The 23,565-nt window shown below is 29.0% G+C and overlaps 1 protein-coding gene and 90 non-coding genes across 91 annotated transcripts; 34 read left to right on the top strand and 57 right to left on the bottom strand.

The window, feature by feature from the left end:
• Positions 1 to 628: 628 nt before the first annotated feature.
• Positions 629 to 649, top strand: 21ur-494. The gene has a single exon (NR_062704.1).
• Positions 650 to 738: 89 nt separating this feature from the next.
• On the top strand, positions 739 to 759 carry 21ur-5460. Its single transcript, NR_062703.1, has one exon.
• Positions 760 to 805: 46 nt separating this feature from the next.
• On the bottom strand, positions 806 to 826 carry 21ur-6502. The gene has a single exon (NR_062702.1).
• Positions 827 to 1,078: 252 nt separating this feature from the next.
• On the top strand, positions 1,079 to 1,099 carry 21ur-13792. The gene has a single exon (NR_062701.1).
• 21ur-8050 lies at positions 1,080 to 1,100 on the top strand. The gene has a single exon (NR_062700.1).
• Positions 1,101 to 1,202: 102 nt separating this feature from the next.
• Positions 1,203 to 1,223, bottom strand: 21ur-7615. The gene has a single exon (NR_062699.1).
• Positions 1,224 to 1,326: 103 nt separating this feature from the next.
• On the bottom strand, positions 1,327 to 1,347 carry 21ur-12044. The gene has a single exon (NR_062698.1).
• 21ur-3178 lies at positions 1,330 to 1,350 on the bottom strand. The gene has a single exon (NR_062697.1).
• Positions 1,351 to 1,619: 269 nt separating this feature from the next.
• 21ur-8245 lies at positions 1,620 to 1,640 on the top strand. The gene has a single exon (NR_062696.1).
• Positions 1,641 to 1,765: 125 nt separating this feature from the next.
• 21ur-2157 lies at positions 1,766 to 1,786 on the top strand. The gene has a single exon (NR_062695.1).
• Positions 1,787 to 2,211: 425 nt separating this feature from the next.
• Positions 2,212 to 2,232, top strand: 21ur-5211. The gene has a single exon (NR_062694.1).
• On the top strand, positions 2,213 to 2,233 carry 21ur-7515. The gene has a single exon (NR_062693.1).
• 21ur-11374 lies at positions 2,216 to 2,236 on the bottom strand. The gene has a single exon (NR_062692.1).
• A 101-nt stretch (positions 2,237 to 2,337) lies between these two features.
• On the bottom strand, positions 2,338 to 2,358 carry 21ur-2359. The gene has a single exon (NR_062691.1).
• Positions 2,359 to 2,469: 111 nt separating this feature from the next.
• On the top strand, positions 2,470 to 2,490 carry 21ur-10750. The gene has a single exon (NR_062690.1).
• Positions 2,473 to 2,493, top strand: 21ur-15573. Its single transcript, NR_062689.1, has one exon.
• Positions 2,494 to 2,810: 317 nt separating this feature from the next.
• On the top strand, positions 2,811 to 2,831 carry 21ur-5127. Its single transcript, NR_062688.1, has one exon.
• Positions 2,832 to 5,670: 2,839 nt separating this feature from the next.
• On the top strand, positions 5,671 to 5,691 carry 21ur-8897. The gene has a single exon (NR_062687.1).
• On the bottom strand, positions 5,683 to 5,703 carry 21ur-6274. Its single transcript, NR_062686.1, has one exon.
• A 127-nt stretch (positions 5,704 to 5,830) lies between these two features.
• Positions 5,831 to 5,851, bottom strand: 21ur-10154. The gene has a single exon (NR_062685.1).
• An 84-nt stretch (positions 5,852 to 5,935) lies between these two features.
• On the bottom strand, positions 5,936 to 5,956 carry 21ur-897. The gene has a single exon (NR_062684.1).
• A 364-nt stretch (positions 5,957 to 6,320) lies between these two features.
• Positions 6,321 to 6,341, bottom strand: 21ur-10692. The gene has a single exon (NR_062683.1).
• On the bottom strand, positions 6,322 to 6,342 carry 21ur-1404. The gene has a single exon (NR_062682.1).
• A 412-nt stretch (positions 6,343 to 6,754) lies between these two features.
• Positions 6,755 to 6,775, bottom strand: 21ur-12622. The gene has a single exon (NR_062681.1).
• Positions 6,776 to 7,254: 479 nt separating this feature from the next.
• On the bottom strand, positions 7,255 to 7,275 carry 21ur-3284. Its single transcript, NR_062680.1, has one exon.
• On the bottom strand, positions 7,259 to 7,279 carry 21ur-9167. The gene has a single exon (NR_062679.1).
• 21ur-14032 lies at positions 7,261 to 7,281 on the bottom strand. Its single transcript, NR_062678.1, has one exon.
• A 62-nt stretch (positions 7,282 to 7,343) lies between these two features.
• 21ur-7686 lies at positions 7,344 to 7,364 on the top strand. Its single transcript, NR_062677.1, has one exon.
• A 328-nt stretch (positions 7,365 to 7,692) lies between these two features.
• 21ur-675 lies at positions 7,693 to 7,713 on the bottom strand. The gene has a single exon (NR_062676.1).
• A 196-nt stretch (positions 7,714 to 7,909) lies between these two features.
• On the top strand, positions 7,910 to 7,930 carry 21ur-7575. Its single transcript, NR_062675.1, has one exon.
• Positions 7,931 to 8,307: 377 nt separating this feature from the next.
• On the bottom strand, positions 8,308 to 8,328 carry 21ur-9578. Its single transcript, NR_062674.1, has one exon.
• A 378-nt stretch (positions 8,329 to 8,706) lies between these two features.
• 21ur-8095 lies at positions 8,707 to 8,727 on the bottom strand. Its single transcript, NR_062673.1, has one exon.
• Positions 8,728 to 8,908: 181 nt separating this feature from the next.
• Positions 8,909 to 8,929, bottom strand: 21ur-5455. Its single transcript, NR_062672.1, has one exon.
• Positions 8,930 to 9,393: 464 nt separating this feature from the next.
• 21ur-6878 lies at positions 9,394 to 9,414 on the bottom strand. Its single transcript, NR_062671.1, has one exon.
• On the bottom strand, positions 9,398 to 9,418 carry 21ur-12123. Its single transcript, NR_062670.1, has one exon.
• A 76-nt stretch (positions 9,419 to 9,494) lies between these two features.
• 21ur-13996 lies at positions 9,495 to 9,515 on the bottom strand. The gene has a single exon (NR_062669.1).
• Positions 9,497 to 9,517, bottom strand: 21ur-5672. Its single transcript, NR_062668.1, has one exon.
• Positions 9,498 to 9,518, bottom strand: 21ur-14462. Its single transcript, NR_062667.1, has one exon.
• On the bottom strand, positions 9,500 to 9,520 carry 21ur-11691. Its single transcript, NR_062666.1, has one exon.
• A 138-nt stretch (positions 9,521 to 9,658) lies between these two features.
• Positions 9,659 to 9,679, bottom strand: 21ur-3902. Its single transcript, NR_062665.1, has one exon.
• Positions 9,660 to 9,680, bottom strand: 21ur-14421. Its single transcript, NR_062664.1, has one exon.
• Positions 9,681 to 10,176: 496 nt separating this feature from the next.
• Positions 10,177 to 10,197, top strand: 21ur-10304. The gene has a single exon (NR_062663.1).
• Positions 10,198 to 10,218: 21 nt separating this feature from the next.
• Positions 10,219 to 10,239, bottom strand: 21ur-4082. Its single transcript, NR_062662.1, has one exon.
• A 324-nt stretch (positions 10,240 to 10,563) lies between these two features.
• On the bottom strand, positions 10,564 to 10,584 carry 21ur-5155. Its single transcript, NR_062661.1, has one exon.
• Positions 10,567 to 10,587, bottom strand: 21ur-15224. The gene has a single exon (NR_062660.1).
• Positions 10,588 to 10,789: 202 nt separating this feature from the next.
• 21ur-8868 lies at positions 10,790 to 10,810 on the bottom strand. Its single transcript, NR_062659.1, has one exon.
• 21ur-6326 lies at positions 10,793 to 10,813 on the bottom strand. The gene has a single exon (NR_062658.1).
• Positions 10,814 to 11,001: 188 nt separating this feature from the next.
• 21ur-1090 lies at positions 11,002 to 11,022 on the bottom strand. Its single transcript, NR_062657.1, has one exon.
• Positions 11,023 to 11,101: 79 nt separating this feature from the next.
• 21ur-2159 lies at positions 11,102 to 11,122 on the bottom strand. The gene has a single exon (NR_062656.1).
• Positions 11,123 to 11,757: 635 nt separating this feature from the next.
• 21ur-1458 lies at positions 11,758 to 11,778 on the top strand. The gene has a single exon (NR_062655.1).
• A 232-nt stretch (positions 11,779 to 12,010) lies between these two features.
• Positions 12,011 to 12,031, top strand: 21ur-8028. Its single transcript, NR_062654.1, has one exon.
• Positions 12,032 to 12,107: 76 nt separating this feature from the next.
• Positions 12,108 to 12,128, bottom strand: 21ur-15076. Its single transcript, NR_062653.1, has one exon.
• On the bottom strand, positions 12,109 to 12,129 carry 21ur-4331. The gene has a single exon (NR_062652.1).
• Positions 12,130 to 12,344: 215 nt separating this feature from the next.
• 21ur-9505 lies at positions 12,345 to 12,365 on the top strand. Its single transcript, NR_062651.1, has one exon.
• Positions 12,366 to 12,375: 10 nt separating this feature from the next.
• Positions 12,376 to 12,396, bottom strand: 21ur-12329. The gene has a single exon (NR_062650.1).
• A 332-nt stretch (positions 12,397 to 12,728) lies between these two features.
• 21ur-2690 lies at positions 12,729 to 12,749 on the top strand. The gene has a single exon (NR_062649.1).
• A 24-nt stretch (positions 12,750 to 12,773) lies between these two features.
• Positions 12,774 to 12,794, bottom strand: 21ur-9883. The gene has a single exon (NR_062648.1).
• A 244-nt stretch (positions 12,795 to 13,038) lies between these two features.
• On the bottom strand, positions 13,039 to 13,059 carry 21ur-15335. Its single transcript, NR_062647.1, has one exon.
• Positions 13,040 to 13,060, bottom strand: 21ur-13720. The gene has a single exon (NR_062646.1).
• A 2,648-nt stretch (positions 13,061 to 15,708) lies between these two features.
• Positions 15,709 to 15,729, bottom strand: 21ur-2525. Its single transcript, NR_062645.1, has one exon.
• Positions 15,730 to 16,364: 635 nt separating this feature from the next.
• On the top strand, positions 16,365 to 16,385 carry 21ur-3593. The gene has a single exon (NR_062644.1).
• A 275-nt stretch (positions 16,386 to 16,660) lies between these two features.
• Positions 16,661 to 16,681, bottom strand: 21ur-8097. Its single transcript, NR_062643.1, has one exon.
• An 852-nt stretch (positions 16,682 to 17,533) lies between these two features.
• Positions 17,534 to 17,554, bottom strand: 21ur-629. Its single transcript, NR_062642.1, has one exon.
• A 219-nt stretch (positions 17,555 to 17,773) lies between these two features.
• On the top strand, positions 17,774 to 17,794 carry 21ur-2295. Its single transcript, NR_062641.1, has one exon.
• Positions 17,795 to 17,945: 151 nt separating this feature from the next.
• 21ur-7420 lies at positions 17,946 to 17,966 on the top strand. Its single transcript, NR_062640.1, has one exon.
• An 18-nt stretch (positions 17,967 to 17,984) lies between these two features.
• On the bottom strand, positions 17,985 to 20,728 carry irld-59 (Receptor L-domain domain-containing protein; the record flags this gene model as incomplete). The annotated part of the gene is made up of 7 exons (NM_070452.2): positions 17,985 to 18,118; positions 18,207 to 18,354; positions 18,404 to 18,471; positions 19,318 to 19,672; positions 19,718 to 19,860; positions 20,340 to 20,567; positions 20,641 to 20,728. 7 exons carry the CDS (start codon positions 20,726 to 20,728, stop codon positions 17,985 to 17,987), a joined length of 1,164 nt encoding a protein of 387 aa, NP_502853.2.
• Positions 18,492 to 18,512, bottom strand: 21ur-6100. The gene has a single exon (NR_062639.1).
• On the bottom strand, positions 18,674 to 18,694 carry 21ur-3951. Its single transcript, NR_062638.1, has one exon.
• Positions 18,831 to 18,851, bottom strand: 21ur-11785. The gene has a single exon (NR_062637.1).
• 21ur-6823 lies at positions 18,832 to 18,852 on the bottom strand. Its single transcript, NR_062636.1, has one exon.
• 21ur-3066 lies at positions 19,063 to 19,083 on the bottom strand. The gene has a single exon (NR_062635.1).
• Positions 19,549 to 19,569, top strand: 21ur-13418. Its single transcript, NR_062634.1, has one exon.
• 21ur-11443 lies at positions 19,942 to 19,962 on the top strand. The gene has a single exon (NR_062633.1).
• Positions 19,943 to 19,963, top strand: 21ur-2790. Its single transcript, NR_062632.1, has one exon.
• 21ur-10050 lies at positions 19,952 to 19,972 on the bottom strand. Its single transcript, NR_062631.1, has one exon.
• Positions 20,139 to 20,159, bottom strand: 21ur-6366. Its single transcript, NR_062630.1, has one exon.
• Positions 20,729 to 21,190: 462 nt separating the features above from the next.
• Positions 21,191 to 21,211, top strand: 21ur-6603. Its single transcript, NR_062629.1, has one exon.
• Positions 21,212 to 21,286: 75 nt separating this feature from the next.
• 21ur-9663 lies at positions 21,287 to 21,307 on the top strand. Its single transcript, NR_062628.1, has one exon.
• 21ur-13050 lies at positions 21,290 to 21,310 on the top strand. Its single transcript, NR_062627.1, has one exon.
• On the top strand, positions 21,291 to 21,311 carry 21ur-2629. Its single transcript, NR_062626.1, has one exon.
• A 103-nt stretch (positions 21,312 to 21,414) lies between these two features.
• Positions 21,415 to 21,435, bottom strand: 21ur-8544. Its single transcript, NR_062625.1, has one exon.
• A 264-nt stretch (positions 21,436 to 21,699) lies between these two features.
• Positions 21,700 to 21,720, top strand: 21ur-2333. Its single transcript, NR_062624.1, has one exon.
• A 380-nt stretch (positions 21,721 to 22,100) lies between these two features.
• 21ur-6099 lies at positions 22,101 to 22,121 on the bottom strand. Its single transcript, NR_062623.1, has one exon.
• A 102-nt stretch (positions 22,122 to 22,223) lies between these two features.
• 21ur-1286 lies at positions 22,224 to 22,244 on the bottom strand. Its single transcript, NR_062622.1, has one exon.
• 21ur-13839 lies at positions 22,225 to 22,245 on the bottom strand. Its single transcript, NR_062621.1, has one exon.
• Positions 22,246 to 22,483: 238 nt separating this feature from the next.
• Positions 22,484 to 22,504, bottom strand: 21ur-7062. Its single transcript, NR_062620.1, has one exon.
• A 244-nt stretch (positions 22,505 to 22,748) lies between these two features.
• 21ur-14195 lies at positions 22,749 to 22,769 on the top strand. The gene has a single exon (NR_062619.1).
• Positions 22,770 to 23,263: 494 nt separating this feature from the next.
• On the top strand, positions 23,264 to 23,284 carry 21ur-9779. The gene has a single exon (NR_062618.1).
• Positions 23,265 to 23,285, top strand: 21ur-2710. Its single transcript, NR_062617.1, has one exon.
• Positions 23,286 to 23,335: 50 nt separating this feature from the next.
• On the bottom strand, positions 23,336 to 23,356 carry 21ur-12102. The gene has a single exon (NR_062616.1).
• Positions 23,357 to 23,473: 117 nt separating this feature from the next.
• On the top strand, positions 23,474 to 23,494 carry 21ur-13447. Its single transcript, NR_062615.1, has one exon.
• The last annotated feature ends 71 nt before the right edge of the window (positions 23,495 to 23,565 follow it).

Raw genomic sequence — 23,565 nt, 5'->3', positions numbered from 1 at the left:
GGTTGCACTGAATAAAATTTGTGAAAATTTCGAAACAGTAAAAACTTTAAAAATTGAACATTTGGATTTTTTCCCTAAATTCATATTTATTTGTTTACAAAATTTACCAAACTCACATCAGAATTATTTGAAAAGTTAGTAACTTTTAAATTATACAAACTTCAAAAAATGTGTTTTTTTCAATTTTATTTTTTTACTGCATCAAAGAAAGTCACGATTTAATCAAAAATAGCGATATTGTACCGGCAACCAAGTTGCCGGTTGCCGAAATTTTTTGAGTTCGGCAACTTCGGCAATTGCCGGTTGCCGAAAATCTCGGTTGCCGCACAGCCCTGATCTGAAGTTCATTTTAAGTATTTCAATCTTGTTTGATTACTGTTTCGACAAATTTTCAAACATTAATTTGTGCAATTTAAATTCGACTATATGTTTTTTCTTCGATAATGTGTTCTAAATTTGAGACAAATTCCGAATTAAGGGATCAAATGTCAAGAAGACTTTAAATTTTCAGTGGTGAACTTCAATTATTTAAACAAAACAATAAAATAAATGCCCTTTAAAAATTGAAGTTTGGCAAAACAATGCTTCACATTTTCGATTTTTGCTCGAATATATGAGTAATTTCCAGTACGTCAGGAAGATAAGAAATTATTACAAATTAAGGGGGAAATAATTAAAGGAAAAAACTTCGACTATTTCAAATTTATCGTAAAAAACCGTACAAAATAAAATGTACGACACACAAACAATTCAAACCAAAACCAATCTTCTTTGTGCCGAGCACTGAAAAAATCAGCAAATTTCAAGCATGACATTCCCATCAAAAGCATGTTTCCCAAATAACGAATTATTTTGTAAAAATTTGTAAACAGTAAAAACTTTATAAATTGAAAATTTGTATTTTTTCCCTAAATTCATATTTATTTGTTGACAAAATTTACAAAAATCTGATTTATTTGAAAAGTTAATAACTTTTAAATTATAAAAACTTCAAAAAAAAAATTTTTTTTTTTCAAATTTTATTTTTTTACTGTATCAAAGTCACAATATAATTTCAGTCAAAATAAGCGGTTTTTTGTTTTTCCAGTCCCATTCTTTTATAGTTTTTTGACAAAACTACATTGTTCAGAAAAAATTGAAAACTTGGAAAACTCACACTTTCAAATAACTGAAATTTATATTTGAAGTTCATTTTAAGTTTTTCAATATTGTTCCCATCAAAAGCATGTTTCCCAAATAACGAATTATTTTTGTAAAAATTTCGAAACAGTAAAAACTTTATAAATTGAAATTTTTGATTTTTTTCCCTAAAATCATGATTTTTTTGTTTGCAAAAACCCATTAGAATTATTTGAAAAGTTAATAACTTTTAAATTATATAAACTTCAAAAAATTGTTTTTTTTTTCAAATTTTTATTTCTACTGCATGGCGACATTTTGTTATTACAGCATTTTTTCACAGTTTTTGACAAAACCACATTGTTTTAAAAAAAACTTGGAAAATTCACACTTTCAAATACCTGTAATTCATATTTGAAGTTCATTTTAAGTTTTTCTATTTTTTTCAAATTTACTGTTTCAAAACATTGTCATGTTGAATTGGAATTTTTTCAAAACATTAGTTTTCAATCAGGTTTTGAATTTTTAGTGGTAAAATTCAATTATTCAAATGAAATAAATGAAATAAATGCCCTCCAAAAATTGAAGTTGGCAAAACAATGTTTCACGTTTTCGATTTTCGCTCGAATCTATTAGTAGTTTCCAATGTGTATGTCGTCCCAAAAAAAAAAGGAAAAAAAATTCCGGAAATGTTCTGATAGATTTGGATTCTAGATTTTTTAAAAATATTATTGGTACGTTTGTGGGCCAGGAACGTAAATTTAAGCCGCGCTAGAGAGGTTTTTGTGTCGAATTCCAATTTTCACAGGTATACTCGGTGACTGCGACAAAAATGTTTGTTTTTTTTTTCTTTTTTTCCTTTTTTTTTTGGGATGAAAAAATTCGCAAAAAATTTTCCCGTGGTGGAGAGTTGAACTCATCCCCTCCTGGGCAAAAATTAACACAAATTAAGGGTCTTTCACACAATTTTGATATTTCAACATTTTTAAAAATAAATCCACCATTTAAAACCAACTTGCTCAAAATTAAACTCTAACAAAAAATTAATGTTTCAAAAAATTTTTTAAATTTTCAATTTTTATAGAAATGTGATTAGGCATTCATCGGCTTTGGTAAATCAAATTTTAGTTCCATACGACTTTTTCTAAAATTTAAAAAATAGAAAATAATTGGAATTCTGATAATTTCATAATTTTGCACAATTTCATCAAATCGAAGGTCGAAGGCATAGCGCATGAAACAATGTTTGATTTTTGTGAAACGTTATTAAAATATAGTGAAACAGAAAAAACATTCAATAAAGTTCAGTTTCAACATGTTATCATTTATTACAAATTTTTATTTCAAAGTTATGTACTATAAGGGTTAGAGCGGTTAGGATGTAAGTTCAAAAACGAGCAAAGTGGGGTTCAAAAATACAGATAAAAACGCCAACCAGAGGAAAACAGTTTCAAGTTTTCCAGAAATGTGAACAGTTCTTTCGATTTTCTTCTGCACAAACCATTTTGTCCATTAGAAAATTTAAAATAAAAATTAAAAACCTTCTATAAATTTGTTTAAAACTTGGCTTAAAATAGGGTTTTCGTAATAGTTTAAACTATAGATTCATTTGAAAAAGTTTTGAATTTTTCATAAAAATTTTGCTGTTTCAAACCTTTTTTTTAAAAGAAACCAAAGTTTACTCAAAACATTATCGAATTCATCTTCCTTTCATCCGACTTGCAGGAATAATATACTTTAAAATTAAAAAAAAATTGAGCGAAAACTTATTTTCAAGCTATTTGACAATTTTTTGCATTTAATTTTTTTAAAAATATTAAAAAAAAACGAAAAACGGTAAAACGCCAGTTTTCAAACCTGGAGAGTGCCTTCAGATAGGCAGTAGGCAGGCATACATGCCTGAAATTGTGCATATCTACTAAAACTCAAAGTATGTTCACACGAAGATGAAAAAAAATGTATAAAGCCTGCTGGAAAAAATAAAAATAAAAATGTTGAAAATTGGAAAAAAAAATTCTGTTTCACTTACTTAATTTGATGTTCTCTTAAAATTTAATATTTGGTTTCGGATCGAAAGTAATACTAATAATTCTTCTATAAATATTACCAGGAACTTTTATAAAACTCCCTGTCTCCCCCTCCTACGAACTCCTTTTGAATAATTCATGAAAACGCGAAAAACTAAAAATTTGAGCTTCCTTTCCAGCAGCCACTCATAATGTCCTTTCTGCACTAAAATCCCACCAATTTACGACGTAATAAAGAGGACATAGATTTTTGCAAAATATTTACTATTTCCATTGGAATTGCTAAGAGAAAATGTCAAGAAATACTCCAATTTCTATAAAAGATCATAAAAATTTTGCTGTTTTTTTCTGAGAGATTCAATTGAAATAAAAGGGGGCCCAAGACAGACATAAAACAGATTTTACAACTGATTTAGGGAAATGTGAATAAAGATTTTGAGTGGAAAAAAATAAAATGGTCTAGTTCTTTTAAAATGATCACTCTGGAAAGAGAATGAAAATTTCAAAACAATATAAAAAAAATCTATTGTTTCGCTTACTTTTTAAATACACATCATCTGTTTTCATTTTCAGTGAACCAATTTTCTTCGTAATGAATGTGTATTCATAAAATAATCTATGAAACAGTATTTTTGTGAATAATTTCAAAGTAAGCAGACAATGTAAAGTTTGCGTTTTTTTTTGTTGCTGAAATCAATATATTTTTCCTTAAGTCGTTAATTTGTTGTGATAGTTGTACGACAATTTTCAAAACTGAATACGACAGAAATATTTAGAAAATGAAAATGCATTTTTAAGTGAGCAGTATGACATAGTTAAATAGCAAACACGAGTTCTCTTACAGTTAAGACAAATTTGATAATTTTTTAGAATTTGAGTTTCTAAATTTCAAGTTCAGCAAAAACTAGTTTATCATTTTGGGCCATCTGTTTGATAATTGTTCTGAGAACAATGTGTTTAGTTGAAAACATGTTGAAACAGTATCGAATGAGTTTAGGTGTTCTCAAAATCAAAAATATTTTTAATGATTAAATTTCAAAATAACATGGTCCGACTTCTAACGGGTTTCACAGCGAGGTGATATAACTCGGAAGATGTCGGTCCATGATATTCACTCGTGAGCTTCACTTTTTGAAAAATGCCATTTAAAATTATTTGAGCTTTAGAATTCTGCGTCTCTACTAAAACTCTATCTACTAAAACTCAAAGTATGTTCACACGAAGATGAAAAAAAATGTATAAAGCCTGCTGGAAAAAATAAAAATAAAAATGTTGAAAATTGGAAAAAAAAATTCTGTTTCACTTACTTAATTTGATGTTCTCTTAAAATTTAATATTTGGTTTCGGATCGAAAGTAATACTAATAATTCTTCTATAAATATTACCAGGAACTTTTATAAAACTCCCTGTCTCCCCCTCCTACGAACTCCTTTTGAATAATTCATGAAAACGCGAAAAACTAAAAATTTGAGCTTCCTTTCCAGCAGCCACTCATAATGTCCTTTCTGCACTAAAATCCCACCAATTTACGACGTAATAAAGAGGACATAGATTTTTGCAAAATATTTACTATTTCCATTGGAATTGCTAAGAGAAAATGTCAAGAAATACTCCAATTTCTATAAAAGATCATAAAAATTTTGCTGTTTTTTTCTGAGAGATTCAATTGAAATAAAAGGGGGCCCAAGACAGACATAAAACAGATTTTACAACTGATTTAGGGAAATGTGAATAAAGATTTTGAGTGGAAAAAAATAAAATGGTCTAGTTCTTTTAAAATGATCACTCTGGAAAGAGAATGAAAATTTCAAAACAATATAAAAAAAATCTATTGTTTCGCTTACTTTTTAAATACACATCATCTGTTTTCATTTTCAGTGAACCAATTTTCTTCGTAATGAATGTGTATTCATAAAATAATCTATGAAACAGTATTTTTGTGAATAATTTCAAAGTAAGCAGACAATGTAAAGTTTGCGTTTTTTTTTGTTGCTGAAATCAATATATTTTTCCTTAAGTCGTTAATTTGTTGTGATAGTTGTACGACAATTTTCAAAACTGAATACGACAGAAATATTTAGAAAATGAAAATGCATTTTTAAGTGAGCAGTATGACATAGTTAAATAGCAAACACGAGTTCTCTTACAGTTAAGACAAATTTGATAATTTTTTAGAATTTGAGTTTCTAAATTTCAAGTTCAGCAAAAACTAGTTTATCATTTTGGGCCATCTGTTTGATAATTGTTCTGAGAACAATGTGTTTAGTTGAAAACATGTTGAAACAGTATCGAATGAGTTTAGGTGTTCTCAAAATCAAAAATATTTTTAATGATTAAATTTCAAAATAACATGGTCCGACTTCTAACGGGTTTCACAGCGAGGTGATATAACTCGGAAGATGTCGGTCCATGATATTCACTCGTGAGCTTCACTTTTTGAAAAATGCCATTTAAAATTATTTGAGCTTTAGAATTCTGCGTTTTCATGCTCAAGTTATAGAGAACCTCTGTTAACCAAAAAAAATCATAAAACTAGAAATTACTCTCCAATCTACAATTGATAAAGATTGCTAACTCATTTTGAAATGTGCAACATGAAACAGTAAATTTTCGAAATCATGCCATCAGCTGAAAACAACAATTGAATTATTTTTTTGTATTTTTTGAAAACATGTTGAAATTTGTACAGCCCTATATGTAAGATACCAACAGCAGTGAAGTATAATAATTACAATAAAAGTTATGAAACAGTGAAAAAACTATTCTCACTGACAAAAACACATATTTTGTGAAAATAAAAGTCAGAAGCACTAATAAAATTTAATGCAAAAACTATTAGTGTGCATCATGAAACAGTAAATTTTCCAAAATTCCGAACTCTTATTTGCCTGGCCTAAAAATTAACGTACGCTGTGCCAAGATTATTAACGTGCGTTATAGTTTTTTTTACAAATAAATTACCGCTCGTTTGCAATAAAAATTGCCCGAAACCCTGGTGAAACAGCTTCAACAACAAAATGTAAAAATAATCGGTTGAAAAGAAAACCAGACAACTTTCTACAGTTTCTTATAATATTCAAACTATTCAGAATTCTCACAGAAAACATTTTCATAGTTTAGATAAATTAAATTTTTCGTATAGAAAACTACACACAATTCTCGTAAAACTTTAATTCCATCACAGCGACCAGTTCAATCAGTCCGACAAATACAACAAGTTTTATAAAAACTTAACGAAACAGTTTAGTCTTTTTTTTACATTTGAATTATGACTACTTTTTTGTTTAGATTAGTTGAAGTTTAACTCACAATTTGAAACAAAACTGTTTCAAATTTTATTTTACTGTGAAAAACGCAATAACGACAAAGTAAAAAAACATTAAGAAAATGGTAGAAATTTTGTAATAACAACTTGAAAATTTTAGTTAACGAATACTCGAGTTTTGGGTAATATTAAGAACTTATATATATACATGAAAGAGCTGAAAAAAAAGAACCCGTTTCATTAATATAGTAAACAGCTGTCAATGGAAAAAAAAATTTTTAAGTGAAAAATAATTTCAAACAGGAAATTTTCAACTTTTCTGAAAAGAAATTGTTAAAAATGGCGAATTATTGAAAATGAAAAATCAGTTATTGTTAATAGACAACCGCTTAAAACTTTTTCTTGAAACATAATTTTTTTTTTCTCAAAACTCTTCATCGACAAAAAATGAGCAAATGAATGACTTGCGGGGAAAAAGTGTGAATTAATGAAATATGAGACATGAATAAGTCTTTTTCGCCGGAAAAAGGCGAAAGAATTAGCTTCCAGATGGCTGGAACACCGGATATTCAGTCGAAAGAGAAATTTATATTTTTTGGTTGATATTTTTGGTTTCTAAAATATCCGAGAGACGTGTTAATATGAGAACTTGAGGAAGAAGGATTTTTTGTAGGAATAGGAGAAATGTGGAAAATGTACATATCAGAATAAAATCTGTGTTGAAAGTGTATAAAATTTGCATCGTAGCCTACGTAAAACTCGGTCAATTGATCTTTAAAAAATTTTTACTTGAATTTTTACCTTTGGGAAATTCTTTTGTTTTTTAAACTTTAGTAACATGTTTGAAATTTGGCAACAAAAAGAATGAAAATAGCTTCAAATCCGCGGTTTTAAAACATTTACTTGAAACAGTTGATTTTTTAAACCCTTACTTCGACATGAAATATCAAAACTCGTTAGCTAAAAAAAATTTTCTACAGTCATCAGAGGTTTCGATTTACTCTCAAAAGTCATAACGGTTTCAGTCCTTCAGATCACTCGTATATCATCCAGGAGTTACGACAAGGAGTAATTTGAAATTTTATTTTTTTGTTGTCATTAAATTAATGCTTTAAATACGACTTTAAATTCTGAGTTCTTGAAAACTGCCATTAGTTTCAATTATCTATTTTATGCCTTTTTTCTATTTAATTATTATATTTACAAAAATAAATAGTCTTGCGATATCATATCGAAACATGAAAAATGTTTAACGTATTCATAGTTACAAGTTTTTTTTTCAAAAAACATATCAACAAACTATTAAAACTTTAATATAATAACTTCTGAAGGCAGTTTTTTGAAACAGTGAAAATTTGAACTTTTTGAACCAAAAAGTTTCTCCCAAAGTAAATTTATCCTTGTTACTGTGCAAATGTGAGAAGAAACACGAATTATAGATTCAATAAAATCTATGTTTCAATAAATTGTGTTCCATTTTTCAAAGTATAATAGTTGTTAGCTTCGTTGATCGGACAAGAATACAATACAGCACTGCACATATTGTATTTCTTCGAAAAATGAGACAATTGCAGTGCCCGACAACTGCCGGTTTTCAATATTTATCGCAAAAATCAACAACAAGTGTCGGACTCCTGAAAATGTCAGGCGCTATCTGCAGTCTGTGATTTGATACGAAAAGCGTCGAATTTTCAAGTTTGAATTGAGACGAAATTTTTTTTTTTAACTGTAATGGGTACATGTTTCAATATGTCTTTGAATACGAAAAATAATTTTCTACTGATTATTGATCCAATTTCAATTTTAAAAAAACGTTCTCAAAATTGTGAGCACAGTTTGTAACGATACTCCGCTGTGTCATTTTTAATTCCATTTTTACTGCGGCCTACAATTTCCGAGTCAAATACGGGGCTCCAATTGAAAAATCAAGTTCCATAATCTGTAAAACATATATGTCCAACAGTTTTTGTTTTTTCAGCTTTATGACCCCAGTTAACAGCCAAAAAAAAAAAAAAACAAACCTCCCATCAATTTTAGTCATATTTATTTATTTTTTGTGTCTCATAACTCATTTGCCAAATGCCCTAATGTGAAAATAGTCAGAAATTGAGAGATTGAAGAGACGCAGAGAGACAGAAAATGAGTGAAATGGGAACCCAAAAATGATGTTTTTAATGTTTTTGTGCAAGCTATTTAGTTGAAAGAAGAAGGAGATGTTGGCTGCTCCGCCCGTCAGTTTACCATACATTTCTGATGAGTGGAAGGTTTTTGGTGTAGGTTTGTATTTTTTTAGGGAATGCGGCAATAAAGGATATAGCGTTGTGTAAAAATGACGATAGCTTAAATGGGGGTATTGAAACAGTAAAAAGTTTGAGGCAAAATTTTTAAATTTTCTAAAATTTCGATTAAAAATTTTGAAGGGGAATTTGTGATTCTAACCAAATATAAATGCTTAACAACTTTACTGATTTTTTACTTTGGGAATTCTGTTTTTCTCAAGTTTTCTCTTCTTTTTGGAACTTGTGTAAAAATGTCGGTAGATTAAATGGGAGATATTAAACAGTGAAAAGTTTGGGGCAAAATTTTGAAATTTTTTAAAACATCAAATTTTAAATTTAGAAGGGAAGATTTGTGATTCTGAGCAAGTATACTTGTTAAAAAGCATTTCTAATTTTTCTAGTTTTCACTATTTTTCACTTTTTTCAACAAAAAAGTCAAATATTTGAATTATTTTTGAATCACCGCTCAAATAGGGCCTTTTTTAATTTTTATTTTGTCATACGACCCCTAGCATTCTTTGTCTGTGTAAAAAAAATAGTTTTGCAAAATATCACATTTTTAGGCCAGCGACAGGTATTTAAAGGCAAAAAGTCTCAAAATTTGAGGAACAATGTTTCGAATCATGTCCCAGCAAATTTTTTTTAACTTATAAATGTTTCCGGAGAACTTGAAATTGTCCAAATTAGGTCATTTGGAAATTTAAAACTTCAAAGAGCAAGGAAAGTAAATAGTTTGAGTAATTCACAATTTTAATGCACAGGGTAAAACAGAACAAATAAAATTTTCAGAATATCCTAAAAAAGTTGACTTTTGAGTACGAGAAATAATAATCTGAGTAATATTATTTAAATTTAATAAAATAGTGAAACAGAACAAAAAAATTTTGCATATTAACCTACAAAAAAATCTCATTTTTATATAGAGAAAAGGCTGTTGGTGAAATTTTTGAACTCGTATTACAATTGTCGTACAGAGGACAAGAATGTGAATATGTGTGAAAGTGTCGATGGCTCAAATGTAGGTATTGAAACAGTTAAAGTTTGGGGCAAAATTTTAAAAATATCTAAATTCTATATTTGAAGTTTTAAAAGGAGGGAGGGTTTGATTTGAATCAACTATAAGTGTAAGATTTTTTTCAAATTTTTATTTTGTCATACGACTCCTAACATTCTTTGTTTGTTCAAAAAACGATTAGTTTTGCAAAATATCAAATTTTTAGGCCAGCGGCAGGTATTTAAAGCTATAAAAAATTTGACGAAACATGCTTAGAATCATATGTCAGAAATTTGTTTTCTAACAAGAAAAAGTTTCCGAAAATCTGAAAATTAAAATAAAAAAATTTTGAAAAGAGGCCAAATACTTGAATTATTTTTGAATTACCGCTCAAATAATACTTTTATTAATTTTTATTTCGTCATATGAATCTTAACATGCTTTGCCTGTTTTAAAAAAAAAATTAATTTTGGTTAATTTCAAATTTATTGGTTAGCGACAGTTTTTTAAAGCTAAAAATCTGACAACTTGACAAAAAATATTTCGCATCACACAGCGTTGTGTAAAAATGTCGGTAGATCAAACGGGGGATTTGAAACAGTAAAAATTTTGGGGCAAAATTTTGAATTTTTTAAAACTTCAAATTTCAAATTTAGGAGGGGGGATTTGTGATTCTAAGCAAATATACTTGTTAAAAAGCATTTCTAATTTTTCTAGTTTTCATTGATTTTTTAATTTTGCAACAAAAAAGCCAAATATTTGAATTATTTTTGAATTACCGCACAACTAAGATTTTTTATAAATTTTTGTTTTGTCATACGACTCCTAACATTTTTTGTCTGTTAAAAAAACAAATCTAAAAATGTCAAACAATTTAAAATGTTGGAGAGGACAGGAGTAATAATTTTAGTAGAATGAAACCATTTTAATAAAATAGTGAAACAGTACAAATAAATTTTGCGTATTAACTTTCAAAAGACTCTCATTTTTATAGTTCAACTCTCCACCACGGCCAAATTTTTTTCCATCCAACAAAAAAAGGGTCTGAAAAAAAATTAAAAACTAATAAATGTTTCCGAAAAATCTAAAAATGTCAAACAATTTAAAAATTTGGAGAGGACTGGCAGTAATAATTTTAGTAAAATGAAACCATTTTAATAAAATAGTGAAACAGAAAAAAAAATTTTTGCATGTTAACCTACAAAAAACATCTTCTTTTTATACAGAGAAAAGTCTGTGGGTGATATTTTTTGAATTTGTATTGAAATTGTCTCTATTCATATTGAATTCAATTAAATGGGCCTTTAAAGTGTATTTGAAGAATCAGCAAAACCCCGATTGGAGCCAATAATTCAATAAAATTAAATAGCGTATATAAAACAGAGCAAACATTTTTACAAAAAAAAAATTACGTTAAATATTAAATTTTACAATCTTATTGAAAACTAACAATTTCCATTTTCTTATCAAAACTTCATGAAACAGCATGGTTTTTTTTTCAAAAATTCAATTCTCGGAAAAATAGAAAAAAGTTCCAAAGTAAGACAAAAAGTCAATTTTCGGCCTGAAATTCTATGCACCGCATCTGAAATTCAATCCGCTCATTTTAAAACATTGCACACACCACCCTCATGACAGGCAGCTTTGTCCTTTAGTCTCAATGAGAAAAAAAACGGAAAAACATGTTTCCGAAAATTTCTGTTTCAAAATAAAAGAACTTCATGAAAAATAGATATATTTTCTTCTTGCGCGGACACTGAAAAACATGGTATCCAATAGTTACATGGGGGCTCATTGTCGCCATTTATGCGGTCCCGAGGAAAATGTGGGGGGAAAGGGAGGAGAAAAATGCACGAGCTCCGCTCCGGAGCCCCGTAGAATAATCGGCGGAAGGGTAGGTGTTGTTGAGAGTAAAACACATGGGTATATATGAACTTTTCTGTTGGGAGCCGGAATTACTTGTAAGAGTTCAGAGCTTAATTGTTGAGCTCAAGGAGAAATTTTTTGAAATTTTTGAAAAAAAAATTCCGGTTTCAAAAATATTGTAAGTGTGAACTAGTTACTATTGATCATTCTCAACCTTGTTCTGATTCTATAAAAATAACAACAGTAGTAATATAAAATGACTAATTATAATTTTTTTTTGAAAGATTAAATTCGAAAAAAAAAATTCGAAATTTATCTGTTTTTAAATAATAGTTTAAATTGTTTCCATTCCGAGTTTAAAGTGTTTTCACAGCAAACTAATTGTTTTGTAGGAATTTTTCAATTAAAAAAAACTGTTTCAAAACTTTAATTAGTTGAAACTGTTATAGAGAACAATTATTCAGATCTTGGTTTTTTCATTTTCAAAATCAATTCTGCCAATTGGAACAAGTTTCAAGATTCCCATGCATTCTGATCAACATTAATTCGAAATAAAATGCCACGCAATTAAGACATGAATCAAAGTTTTGTCCTGTTGAAATTATATATAACTTTTATGAAACAGATTTTTTAATTTTTGATTTTCAATTTTTGCGATTATACCACAAAAGGTACGAAAAACGTTGAAGCATTATTTAAATAAAATTATACCTCAACATTTTTCTCGGTTGTAAAGCATTAAAACACTTTTCCTTGAATTTCATAAAGCGTTAAACTGATTTTAAAAAAACTAGTATAGTTTGTATTGTTAAATAATGTTCCAATTATGTTCTGTCCACATTTCGAATAAAATTTTCCAAGCAACCAATTTTTAATTTGATCTTTGAAAATGCTTTAACTGTTTCAGAAAGTTGTTAATACTTTAAAGTTGATTTTGAACATTTTTTTTCTTTCAGTAAAATCAAAAACTCTTAATTAATCCGTTTCATATTTATTTTAGTTATCTCATCAGTTTCCAAAAAGCGTTCCAAATGTTTTGGTTTTATTCAAACAAAAATTGCAATCAATATTTCTAAATAATTTTCGCAAATTTAATAACTCTTTAAAAAAAATTAATTAAAAAAAAAATTCTTCGGTTTCAGATACTTTATTTATTTTGCGAACTTAGTAATTTTTGATGATTGCCTTGCTTTTTTCATAAACTAAATTTATCTAAATTGTTCTTGAAGTCAAAAAAAATGAGAACGTTATTTTTGTTTTCAATTTCGTAATATAGTAAAATTGAAAAACATTTTAAAAACTTGGTATTTTGGAAACTACCGCATTTTTTTGGCCACTGAAAATTTAACTGTTTTAACAGTTGTTAACTTTCCAAATTAATTTTAACGTAATTGCACATTTCATTTGCAGTTTCAAATTGCCTAATGAGCAATTTTTTACAAACTTTTACAACAAAAAATTTCTTTTCAACTTTATTTTGGTATTTTTTTTTGTTTTCCGAAAGTGCTATTTCTAAATTCAAATATTGCAATTTTTACAAAGCTTTTGTGAAACATTTATTTTTGAAGTGATTTTTTTAAATTTAATTTCATTATACAGTGCGCCCAACTTCTATAGCGCCCCCCTATTTTTTCTCATTTCACCACCTTCTGACATTTTTTACAAAAAACTGCTAATGCCATTTGATTCCAAATGTCGAAAAACCCCCTGTCCAAAATTTTCATCAAAAAATTCAATAGACTGAGGAGACTAGGTCAAAAAGTCTCTAAAACGACCGCCCAACTTCTATAGCGCCCCCTCGAATTTTTGATTTTTCTAATAAAATCCCCTTTTTTTGGCTTTTTCTAAGAACAACTTATTCATGACTTAAGTTCAAACTGATCCAGACATCTTGCAAATCAATTTTCAAAAGAAATTTATCCGTGGAAATTCGTAGGATCTCTAAAATTGTCCTGAAACGCCTAATTTTATGTTAGAGGGCGCTGCGCGGCGCCCAATACTTGAATCAGCACCAGAATCAACTAAGATGATCTACAACATCTATTTCATCGGTCTGAAATTTTTTTAAAGGTTTGCAACTCTTATTTTTATTATACTACTAGTACGAGATAGCACTACTGGCCTTCGCGCATTCACCATCCTCTAGAAATCAAAAAACACAACAGATTTTATTAACTTAGATAAAGTTAAATATTTCGTAGGACCTCCATTCTTGGCGATGACCTCAAAGATTCGATTAGGCATCGAATTGACCAGATTTTTCATCTCTGTAGCTGATATGGCGTTCCATGAATCCTCAATTCCGACTTTAAGAGCAGCAACATTCGGATACTGTTTTCCATTAGCGTACACGAGTCTCACGAGGGAAGCCCACATATTTTCGATCGGATTGAGGTCCGGTGAACAAGCTGGCCATTTAAGGAGTTTAATTTTCTTGCTGCTGAGAAAGGCACGAGTTGAATTGGCTGAATGAATACTGGCGTTGTCCTGTTGGAACTGCCAGTTTTTTTTTCGACGGGTGTCTCAAAAACTTCACTAAATCCTTTTCCAAGACTTGCTGATAATCTACAGCAGTCATTTTATGACTTGTAAATTGGATGGGGAGCTTCTTCTTTTCCGAAAAAGCGGCCCAAACCATCACCGATCCACCACCGAAATTTCTTTTTGAAAAAACCATTGGATCTTTTCTCAAATCTCTCCAGTAAAATCTGTTTCCGTCCGGCCCATCCAAATTGAATTTCTTCTCATCGGAAAACACAATCTGCAAAGTAAATATGTTGTTTTTTTTTAATTGGATCCATACCTTTGTCCATGCGGTGCCCATATTTTCCTTTGCAAAATCTAAACGTTTGAGCATGTGATCGGGCGTCATTGATGGAGCCTTTTTCATTTTCTGTCGCACGATGGAAGGATTTTGACTGAGCATATTCAGGACTGTTTGTTTAGAAACATTAAGATTCAATTCCTTGCGAATATCATTGGCAGATTTGAAAGAGTTCGATGCAGCCTTCACAATGTTGCGTTCCTCACGACTCGATAAAACTTTGCATCTGGGAGCTCTTTTGGTTTGACCATAAGAAAGTGGACTATTGAGGTAGTTGTAGACACATTTACGAGAGCGATTGATTTGGCGAGCCATTTCATTTGTAGAAATATTAAGATTCGCCATCACATCTAGCTTGGATCGTTCATCTCTTGTTAGCTGGGGTCCTCGTGGCATTTCGAACAAAACTGATAATAAACACTACGTTTTCTTGAGCATTCGTATGCCACAAAATGACACGTCGACGTGAAAAAAATTTCAGACCGATGAAATAGATGTTGTAGATCATCTTAGTTGATTCTGGTGCTGATTCAAGTATTGGGCGCCGCGCAGCGCCCTCTAACATAAAATTAGGCGTTTCAGGACAATTTTAGACATCCTACGAATTTCCACGGATAAATTTCTTTTGAAAGTTGATTTGCAAGATGTCTGGATCAGTTTGAACTTAAGTCATGAATAAGTTGTTCTGAGAAAAAGCCAAAAAAAGGGGATTTTATTAGAAAAAATCAAAAATTCGAGGGGGCGCTATAGAAGTTGGGCGGTCGTTTTAGAGACTTTTTGACCTAGTCTCCTCAGTCTATTGAATTTTTTGATGAAAATTATGGACAGGGGGTTTTTCGACATTTGGAATCGAATGGCATTAGCAGTTTTTTGTAAAAAATGTCAGAAGGTGGTGAAATGAGAAAAAATAGGGGGCGCTATAGAAGTTGGGCGCACTGTATATTATACTCAAATATTTTCCAAATTATATGATTTTTTGTTGAAACTGTAAAAAAAATTTTTTTTTATCATTGAATTCAAAAGTTTATTCATTTTCACAAGACCTTTTCTGATCAAAGTTCTAAGTTAAACACACGTAAAACCGGATTTATTATATCAAATGACGTGGTGAAATTTCACATGTCGAAACACATTTCTTCCAGCAAAAAAGAGAATGAATATTCAAAAATTCCAAAACTTTATTTTGAAAAAAATAATTTATTTCAACGGGTCGGTTTTGAAACAACCGACTTTTTTTGGGCTTCACCACAAACTCGTCTGTAAATTTATGGAAAATTGGAGAGCTCTCATAAAATGGGGCACATTCCTGAAATGAATAAAATCCGACTGCGACATCCAACAAATTTAAAGCCAAATTGATTCAAAGCAATTAACAAATCATATTAATAAAATGATGAAACAGTGGAAAAATTAATGTTTTTATTGTGAAAAAAAAAGAAAGATATTATGTTTCAGATATTTCCAACGTGATTGTTCAATACGTATGAGCACAGTTTTCTAAATGTTGTAATGAATTTATCGCTGTAAAGAAATATACTTTTTTGTCAAAAATCAGTTTTTTTTGTTGGAAAAGCCAATTTATCTGACTATAGGTTAGATTGGAATACAAGTGATAACAGAAATAAGTATGAGGTGAACACTATTAAAAAAACTGCAGAAATACACAAAAACATACAAGAAAACACGAGAAAAAAGTCTCTGATCTACGCACATTTTCCACAAAAATTCTTAAAAATAAATTCGTGGCGAGACCATTTTGCATAACTGCGCCCTCCCTTGAAGTCCTGGATAAATAAATAAAAAAGTAAACTTTTCAAAATTAATAATCACAATAATTGATATAATTCAGGTTTTTTACTTCCAGTGATGTTCAGTAAGGCAAAATTTGACTAGGAAAACACGATATTTATAAACAGAAAAATTTCACCTCCATTGAAAAATTGCTGTTTCAAGACACTTTTAAAACTAGTTAAAAACGAATTTTTGATGTTATGCTCCAACCAAAATCGTATTAATGAGTTTAAATATTTTCAATACAAAACTTTAATTCACCATTTTCATTTTATTACTGCTTCATTTTCATACATTGTTTCATTTTCAAATATTACAGAAAAACTAATTTACATATCTCAACAAAAAGTCTACAAAAATTTTAGTAGACCGTTTTTAGAAACAAAACAGTAAATCAAATTTTCATAGACTCTTTATGAAATTCATTTAAGCGAAAAAATTTTATATCAAAGAGAAATGTACCTGTTTTTTTGCAGCTGCTTTGATTTTTCTCAAACGTAAAAAAACGTTGTTCTAATGAAAATGAATCAATAGAACTGCAAACTTGTGAAAATAGTGAAACGGTATTTTTTTATTTGAATATGAATTCCTTAACTTGTTAAGGTTATATTTTTTGGCTATTTTCCGTACGAAATACGAATTCGAATGATTTACGTATTAAATAAAACATGAAGTCAATGTGAAACTGTATGACATTTTTCTGGGCGATTATTTATCTTTGTCTGTTGAAAAAATCGACGTCACTAAAAAATCGAATACAATTCTCTGTGATACCCGAAATTTTTCGTTTGTAAAACATTTCAGAAAAAATATATGAAAATTAAATATAGTTTTTGGTCTTTGAAAAGTTTTTACTAACATTTTTGTTGACTATATGTGAATTAGTTTTTCTGTAATATTTGAAAGTGAAACAACTGATTAAAACTGAATTTTTTAATATTTTAGTTGGAATGGTTTTTAAACACAATTTTTGGACCAACTTCCTATTTTTCTTTACGAAAATAAAACGGAAGAATAACCATCTACTTTGATTTTCAAAAAAAGTATGCCTTTAACTGTTCCCGACATTACTCAGACATTAATATATTTGGGGGTATATAATTCCTTTTCAGAAAATTGAGTATTCTTTGTTATTTTCAAAATATCCGGGGGATGTACTGAAAAATGTCCTGATAATGAGCTTAAATGAATAAGGTGAAAGAATAAGGTTAAATGAATAAGGCTTAAATGAATAAGGAGTAGAAAATTAGAAAAAAATAAAACTTCGTTTTTTTTTTTCAAATTAATAAATATGTATTTTTAAGCAAACTGGGTACCTTTCAAGTGTGTGAAATTTGTCTAAATATTTGAAAAGAACACAAAATTTTAAAAAAGTCATTCAAAAATTCACCAAACAACGAGTCAATCGTTTTTTTAAAATCACCTTTGTGAAGCAATATATTTTTGAAAATTATTTGAGAAAATGTTTTGAAAAGTTTATATCAAAATTTCAAAGTTCTGAAGTTTTAAAATATGACATTTTCTGTAAGAAAAAAAAATTAATTTTGCCTCGCAAAAATTTACAGTTTCAGATTGTCAGTAAATTTGTGTGTTTTGACAAATCATTGATTGTTTTATAGAATTGTAAACTTTATAGAATTGAAAACAATTTTATTTTTCAATGCATTCCTAATTTTGAAGCAAAACACACCAAATTGAGCTTATTCTGAAATTCTATGAAACCTAATTTTTTTCCTGTTTCAGTAAAATTTCAAAAAAAGTAGATTTCTTTCGAAATCAATGTCATATTCATTAAAAAAATGATAATTTGATGAACCAGTTAATAAACGTTCACAAAAACAAGAAAAACGACAAAAATCGATTGGAACATTTTAATTTGCATCGTGGAGAAATTGCATGTAGAGTTTCCTACCACAATGCAAGGAGCAGCTGGAGCACTTGAATTCATTGAATCTGAATTTTAAAAAAAATTTTCTATTTAATTTTGAGCTTTTATTGTCTAAAACTGCACAAAAATCTCAAACCTAGAGTAAAAACTAACCACAACTTTCTCCATCAAATGTCGGCGACAAGTCTGTAGTCATTCCCAAATCATTTCTCAACTTATAACAGTTACTAACGTCCAATTTCAGATTTTCATTGTTATCAGTAAAAACTACTGAAACACTATTGATGTCGGATCGCACTCGCTGAAAAATTGAACTTTATGTACATTTTCAGTTTTATTATTCCAGAAACTTTTAATTTTGGGAAGGAGATATTGAGAAGATTCGGATTATTTTCCACAATTATCGCTGACTTTGCTTCTGAAAATTGTTCAAATTGAAACATTAAAAATCGTTCTGCACTATTTTAACACTACCACAACAAAATAAACTGTTGCTTTGAAACCGAAAAAAATAAATTTTCAAAACAAAAATTTAATTCACCGTTTTCGCCATGATTTAAAATATAATTTTACACATTCAAAAGTTTAAAAAAACTCTGTTTCAAAAACATGGTTTCCAATGGGCTTGCTCGAAACTGGCAGTATTCTGCAGTATATTAATTCAAAGTAAAATATCATTGAAACTGTAAAATTTTGGAGAACTCCAAAAAATGTAGTTGCTGTTAAAAAGATATATGCACTTTACATTTTAATCACGACAGCTCATAATTTTCGTATCTTTTAAAGATTACCTTTTTAATTACGTCAAATTAAAAATAATTTTAATGGCGCTCTTCTGAAACTGTAAAAATTAATTTCGGATTTTGAAATAAACACGATTTTCTCGGGAACTTCTATACATTTTCGGCATGTGAAGCCGTTTTCAGTACGACAAAAATTAAAACTTCAAGAAATTTGACGAAAAATCACAAAAAAAATTTAGGTTAATTTAAATAATAACAATTTCAGATGATGTCGTAGAAAATAAGGAATATTTGAAAAAAACCTACTTTTTTTCGTTTTGTTACTGAAACTCACATTTTTTATTTACAAAAACGTATTCTTAACTTTTTGGGAAATAAAAATCCAAAGTTAGTTGTTTTCTAATTCAAAAATGACGTCATCTCAATCTATAAAGCCCTATAATAATTTTACTGAATAAAAAAAATTAACAACAGTACACCCTAATCAGTTCTAGAGCCCCCATTTCTTAGACAATTCTTACCAGCCAACTGTGCCACGTATTTCAAATTTTCCAGAAAGCTGACGTTGGTCAGCTGGGTTCCACTGATAATAAGGCTGCCAAATATCAATTCAATAGACTTCATATTTTCCAGACTAGAATTTGAACCAACTTCGACATCACCCAAAACTCGTGAGCATATTTCAGGAGATTTGCACAAATTCTCAGTTACAGCCGGCTCACAATATACCCCGTAGATTTCATCCAAATTAGTCACTTCCGAAGTTATCAAACTCTCCATTTCATCAACTGTGATACAAAATTCAAAAGATAACGGATCAATCATGATCCTTACAGCAGTGATGTTGGGATCATGAAACTCATTTAGTGTGATGCTCTGAATTTAGCCATGTTTTTAGGTCTGAATTTTCTGTAAACTCACTTTTAAGTTAGGAACACCCAATGTGTTCATTTTGTAGTTCGAAATAACTAGAAAACCCGCGCAACTGATGGAGGTCAAATTAGTAAGGCCTAATTCTGTCATTTCATCGTTAAAACCAATGGTGGTTACGAGATCCGTGCCGCCTGGAAAAATATGATTTTGGAAATTTAATTTTCTTTCAGTTTCAGAAAGGCATTAAAAATAAATATTATTTCAGCACTCCATTCGATATAGATCTGCCGATTCATATTTCAATTGTGAGATTTTGCAAGTTCTGGAAGAATTTGAAAAAAAGCTGAAACCTAAGATGATATTGAAAAAAAGTTTGGGTATTCCGCTCGAAACAATTACCATCTCCAATACGGTAATTCAAACGCGCTCCACCGAACAAATGGGAAATACCCTGCACGTTCAAAACTGATCTACCTAATTATCTAACCTATTAACCTTTGGAAAAGTAAATATTCTTGATAACTTATCGAAAAAGTATATATTTTGTTGAGATATTCCAGTTTGAAATGAAAAAGAAACTTCCAATTCTATCTAGTTTACAAAAATTTTTGAAATTTTAATAAATTTCACATTTTTGAGGAAATTAACCGAAATTTCTTTAAAAACTTACCGCATTCAATAGATTCCAATCCAGCCAAAAAACTAGCACTTTTGAATTGTGTATTGACTATAATCAGTCTTCCAATTAAATTCTTCATTTTTGAAAATGTAGACTTCATTTGTTTTTCAGTCAAGTCAGTTTGGTCATTGATTATCAGATCTGCACAAATTGTACTACACTTTTTGGGAAAAGCAGTTTCTAATGTGAAATTTTGAGTTTCGAGTGTGCATTTTGGATCTGGAAGTTGTTGGTTAACCTTATTAGAGAGAGAGAAAGAGAGAGAGAGAGAGAGACTTATTAGATAACTCACCACAGTTTTTCATTTTGAAATAATCTGTCAAATCCGCACTGAACACACTCAGAACTAATAAAATATTAATTAGTAAACTTTCTTTCATCTTTTTTTAACTGAAAGGAAACTAGATAAAGTTTCAGTGAGGCGACGCCGCCGTTGAAGGTGACAATTATGTGACATTTCTAGCATTTCCCCTTATGCTGCCTGGTATCAAAAACTTTTTCGCTATTCGTCATGGGTCTTGAGTCACGAGCCAAGCTAGAAACAGACATTAGAAATCTGGCTGAAAATCAAAACTTTTTTGTGAATTGAAAATTGTTTTAAAAAAATTAAATTTAGCGAAAAGAAAGTTAGAAAAAATAATGACACCAAGCAAAACGGTATGCACAAACTTTGAACATTTGGCCACTCCTACTTGAACGGACATTATCCTTTGAAAAATTTTAATGATGATCAGCTTTTCCTGATCTACAGACGGCAATGGGTTGGACCCTATTCGAAAAAAATTAAATACTTTTACTGTTTCACAAAAATGATATATTTCCAAGTTACTCTTCACGTTTACTCGAATTTTAAATGTGTTTTAGTTGAAAATTACTATTCAAAATAGCAATAGTCTGCTTCATGAAGTTATCTTATTCCTGTTCCTAATGAATTTTTTTCATTAGTTTGCCGTCTTTCATAATCTTAAATACAGTTAGTGTGTCATAATAATTTAACTAGAAATAAATGTTACTTTATTTAGGTTTTTAATGTTTGTTTTTTATTTGATTTGCCGCTTTGTTGATTTGCCGCTTTGAAATAAAACCACTGGGGAACATAATAGATTTGCATTAAAGGTGGAGTAGCGAAAGTGGGGAAATTTTTAAAAACCACTCCTTTGGTCCCAAAACGACCAAATATCAAAAATTTTCAAACAATTTTTGAAATTTTTTTATTTACTGTCAAAAAGTGGCAATTACTTAGTTTTTGCCACTCATAATTTTTGAAGTCCACCAAAATTTTTTTTTTATTTTTTAAAAATTTTTACTGTTTCCTAAAAATGATATATTTCGAAGTTACTCTTCATGTTAATATGTATGTCTTTGATCTCATAATATGTTGTCGAATATTAAGTTGAAGTGTAAAACTATTAGTGGTTAATTTATATCTAGATGCTATATCAGAAGTCTTAAATTAAAAATTTTTATTCATTTTTAATTTAATGCCCATGGGTGATAAAATTTAAAAATTTGGGTAAAAACCACTATTGATATTTTCCGTTAGTTTGGCATCTTTCGTAATCTTAACAACAGTTAATGTGTCAGAATAATTTACTGAGAAATGAATGCCACTTTATTTGGTTTTGATGTTAGTTGTTCGTTCATTTTTCAACTATGAGCGCTATTAAATAAAAAAACATTGGTTAACATAATTAATATTTGTTAAATTTTAAATTTTATATAAAGGCAACATTAATTACTCAAAATTTAATAAAAACTGGACTAGAAGGTGAATCAAAAACTGGAAGCAACGAAATTCTTAAAAAAACGTGCTGAAACAGTTTTTTTTTTAATTTCAATTTTTTAAAAATTATATTTGATTGTATGGAACATGCTACTTTCTGATAACACCTCAAAATGAATAAAGTTTAATTTAAATTATTTTTGAAAACTACTCAATACTGCAAAAATTCTAGCAACTTCTTTGTAAAATCGTATAGTTTTTAGCGTTTTTTCAATGCTTATTTGAAAGTTTATAGGCATTTTTTGATATTTTGAATTAAGGATTTGTAAAATTATACAAAGTAGCCGCCCACAAATTGAAAACATTCAAATTATGTGGCACAATTCTTTGATCAGGCTTAGACACTGAATATGGATATTGAATTGAGTTATAATTGAATGTCTAAAATATCAATAAAACTTACAATAAACTTGAAACTGTAAAACATTTTCAAGGTTTGAATTTTATAAAAATTAGAAATATCATTAACTTGAAGACTATGAACTTGCTTTTAAATAATTTATTATAGATTTTTGTTTAATGTTATAATAAACCTAAAAAATCCAAAATGAATATTTTATTTCGGTTTTTTTCCGTTTCCCTATTTTTTAAAACTACAACTAAACTTACTTACTTACTTGGCGATCAAAATAAAATGATTTATTAGATACTTAGCCAATTCCTGAATTTTTTAAAACAACCTGAAACTGTAATAGGTATGAATTTTTTTTGAAAAGAAGGGAGTTGACTGTGATTCCTGCAAATTTTTTAATCTGAAATATTTCTTTAAAAATTAATCTGAAATATCTCTTTTCTATCTTTGAAAAACACCGATGAAATATTGATAAAATGACAATTTTTTGAGCTTAATATCTGAACTTTTCCTTAAATTTTTTTTCTCAAACTTTACAAATACACTAATCAAGTTGAGATTTTCATTGAACTTTTGTGGTCGAATTTGAAAAAAAACAATGCACAGTTAAAAACTACCGGAAATTTTGAACATTTGCTTTTGCCAAGAAGAAATATCTAAAAAATTCCACTTTTCAAGCTCAAAATATTTTTTTTTTAAATATATTTTCCTTTATTGGAAATTGACGAAATTTAACTGTTTCATCTTATTGATATATTTTCACTAATTTCAGATTGTACATTGGATAAGTTGTATCTTCGGGTTTATTATTCGTGCATGTAATATCGTATGTTTAATAATGTAAGTGTAATATTTTGCGACGTTTTATCATAATCGGTTATACAGAACATGCTGGAATTAGAGCCCAAATCTGAAATGGATAAAATTAAATCTAATATCTTTGTGTTGCAAATTGTTCATTTTTCAAGCTAACAATGTCTTAAATCTTGCTATTTTTGTTTTTTTCGAAAGAAAATAACATGGAATACCTTTTTAAAACTCTGCGGAAGTGCCGGGAAAAAAAGGTGAGAATGGACAATGAA

The sequence above is a fragment of the Caenorhabditis elegans genome, chromosome IV, assembly GCF_000002985.6.
Source record: "Caenorhabditis elegans chromosome IV".
Taxonomy (NCBI): Eukaryota; Metazoa; Nematoda; class Chromadorea; order Rhabditida; family Rhabditidae; genus Caenorhabditis; species Caenorhabditis elegans.
Note: the sequence above shows the minus strand (reverse complement) of the source record. Positions and strands in the feature narration are given on the sequence as shown.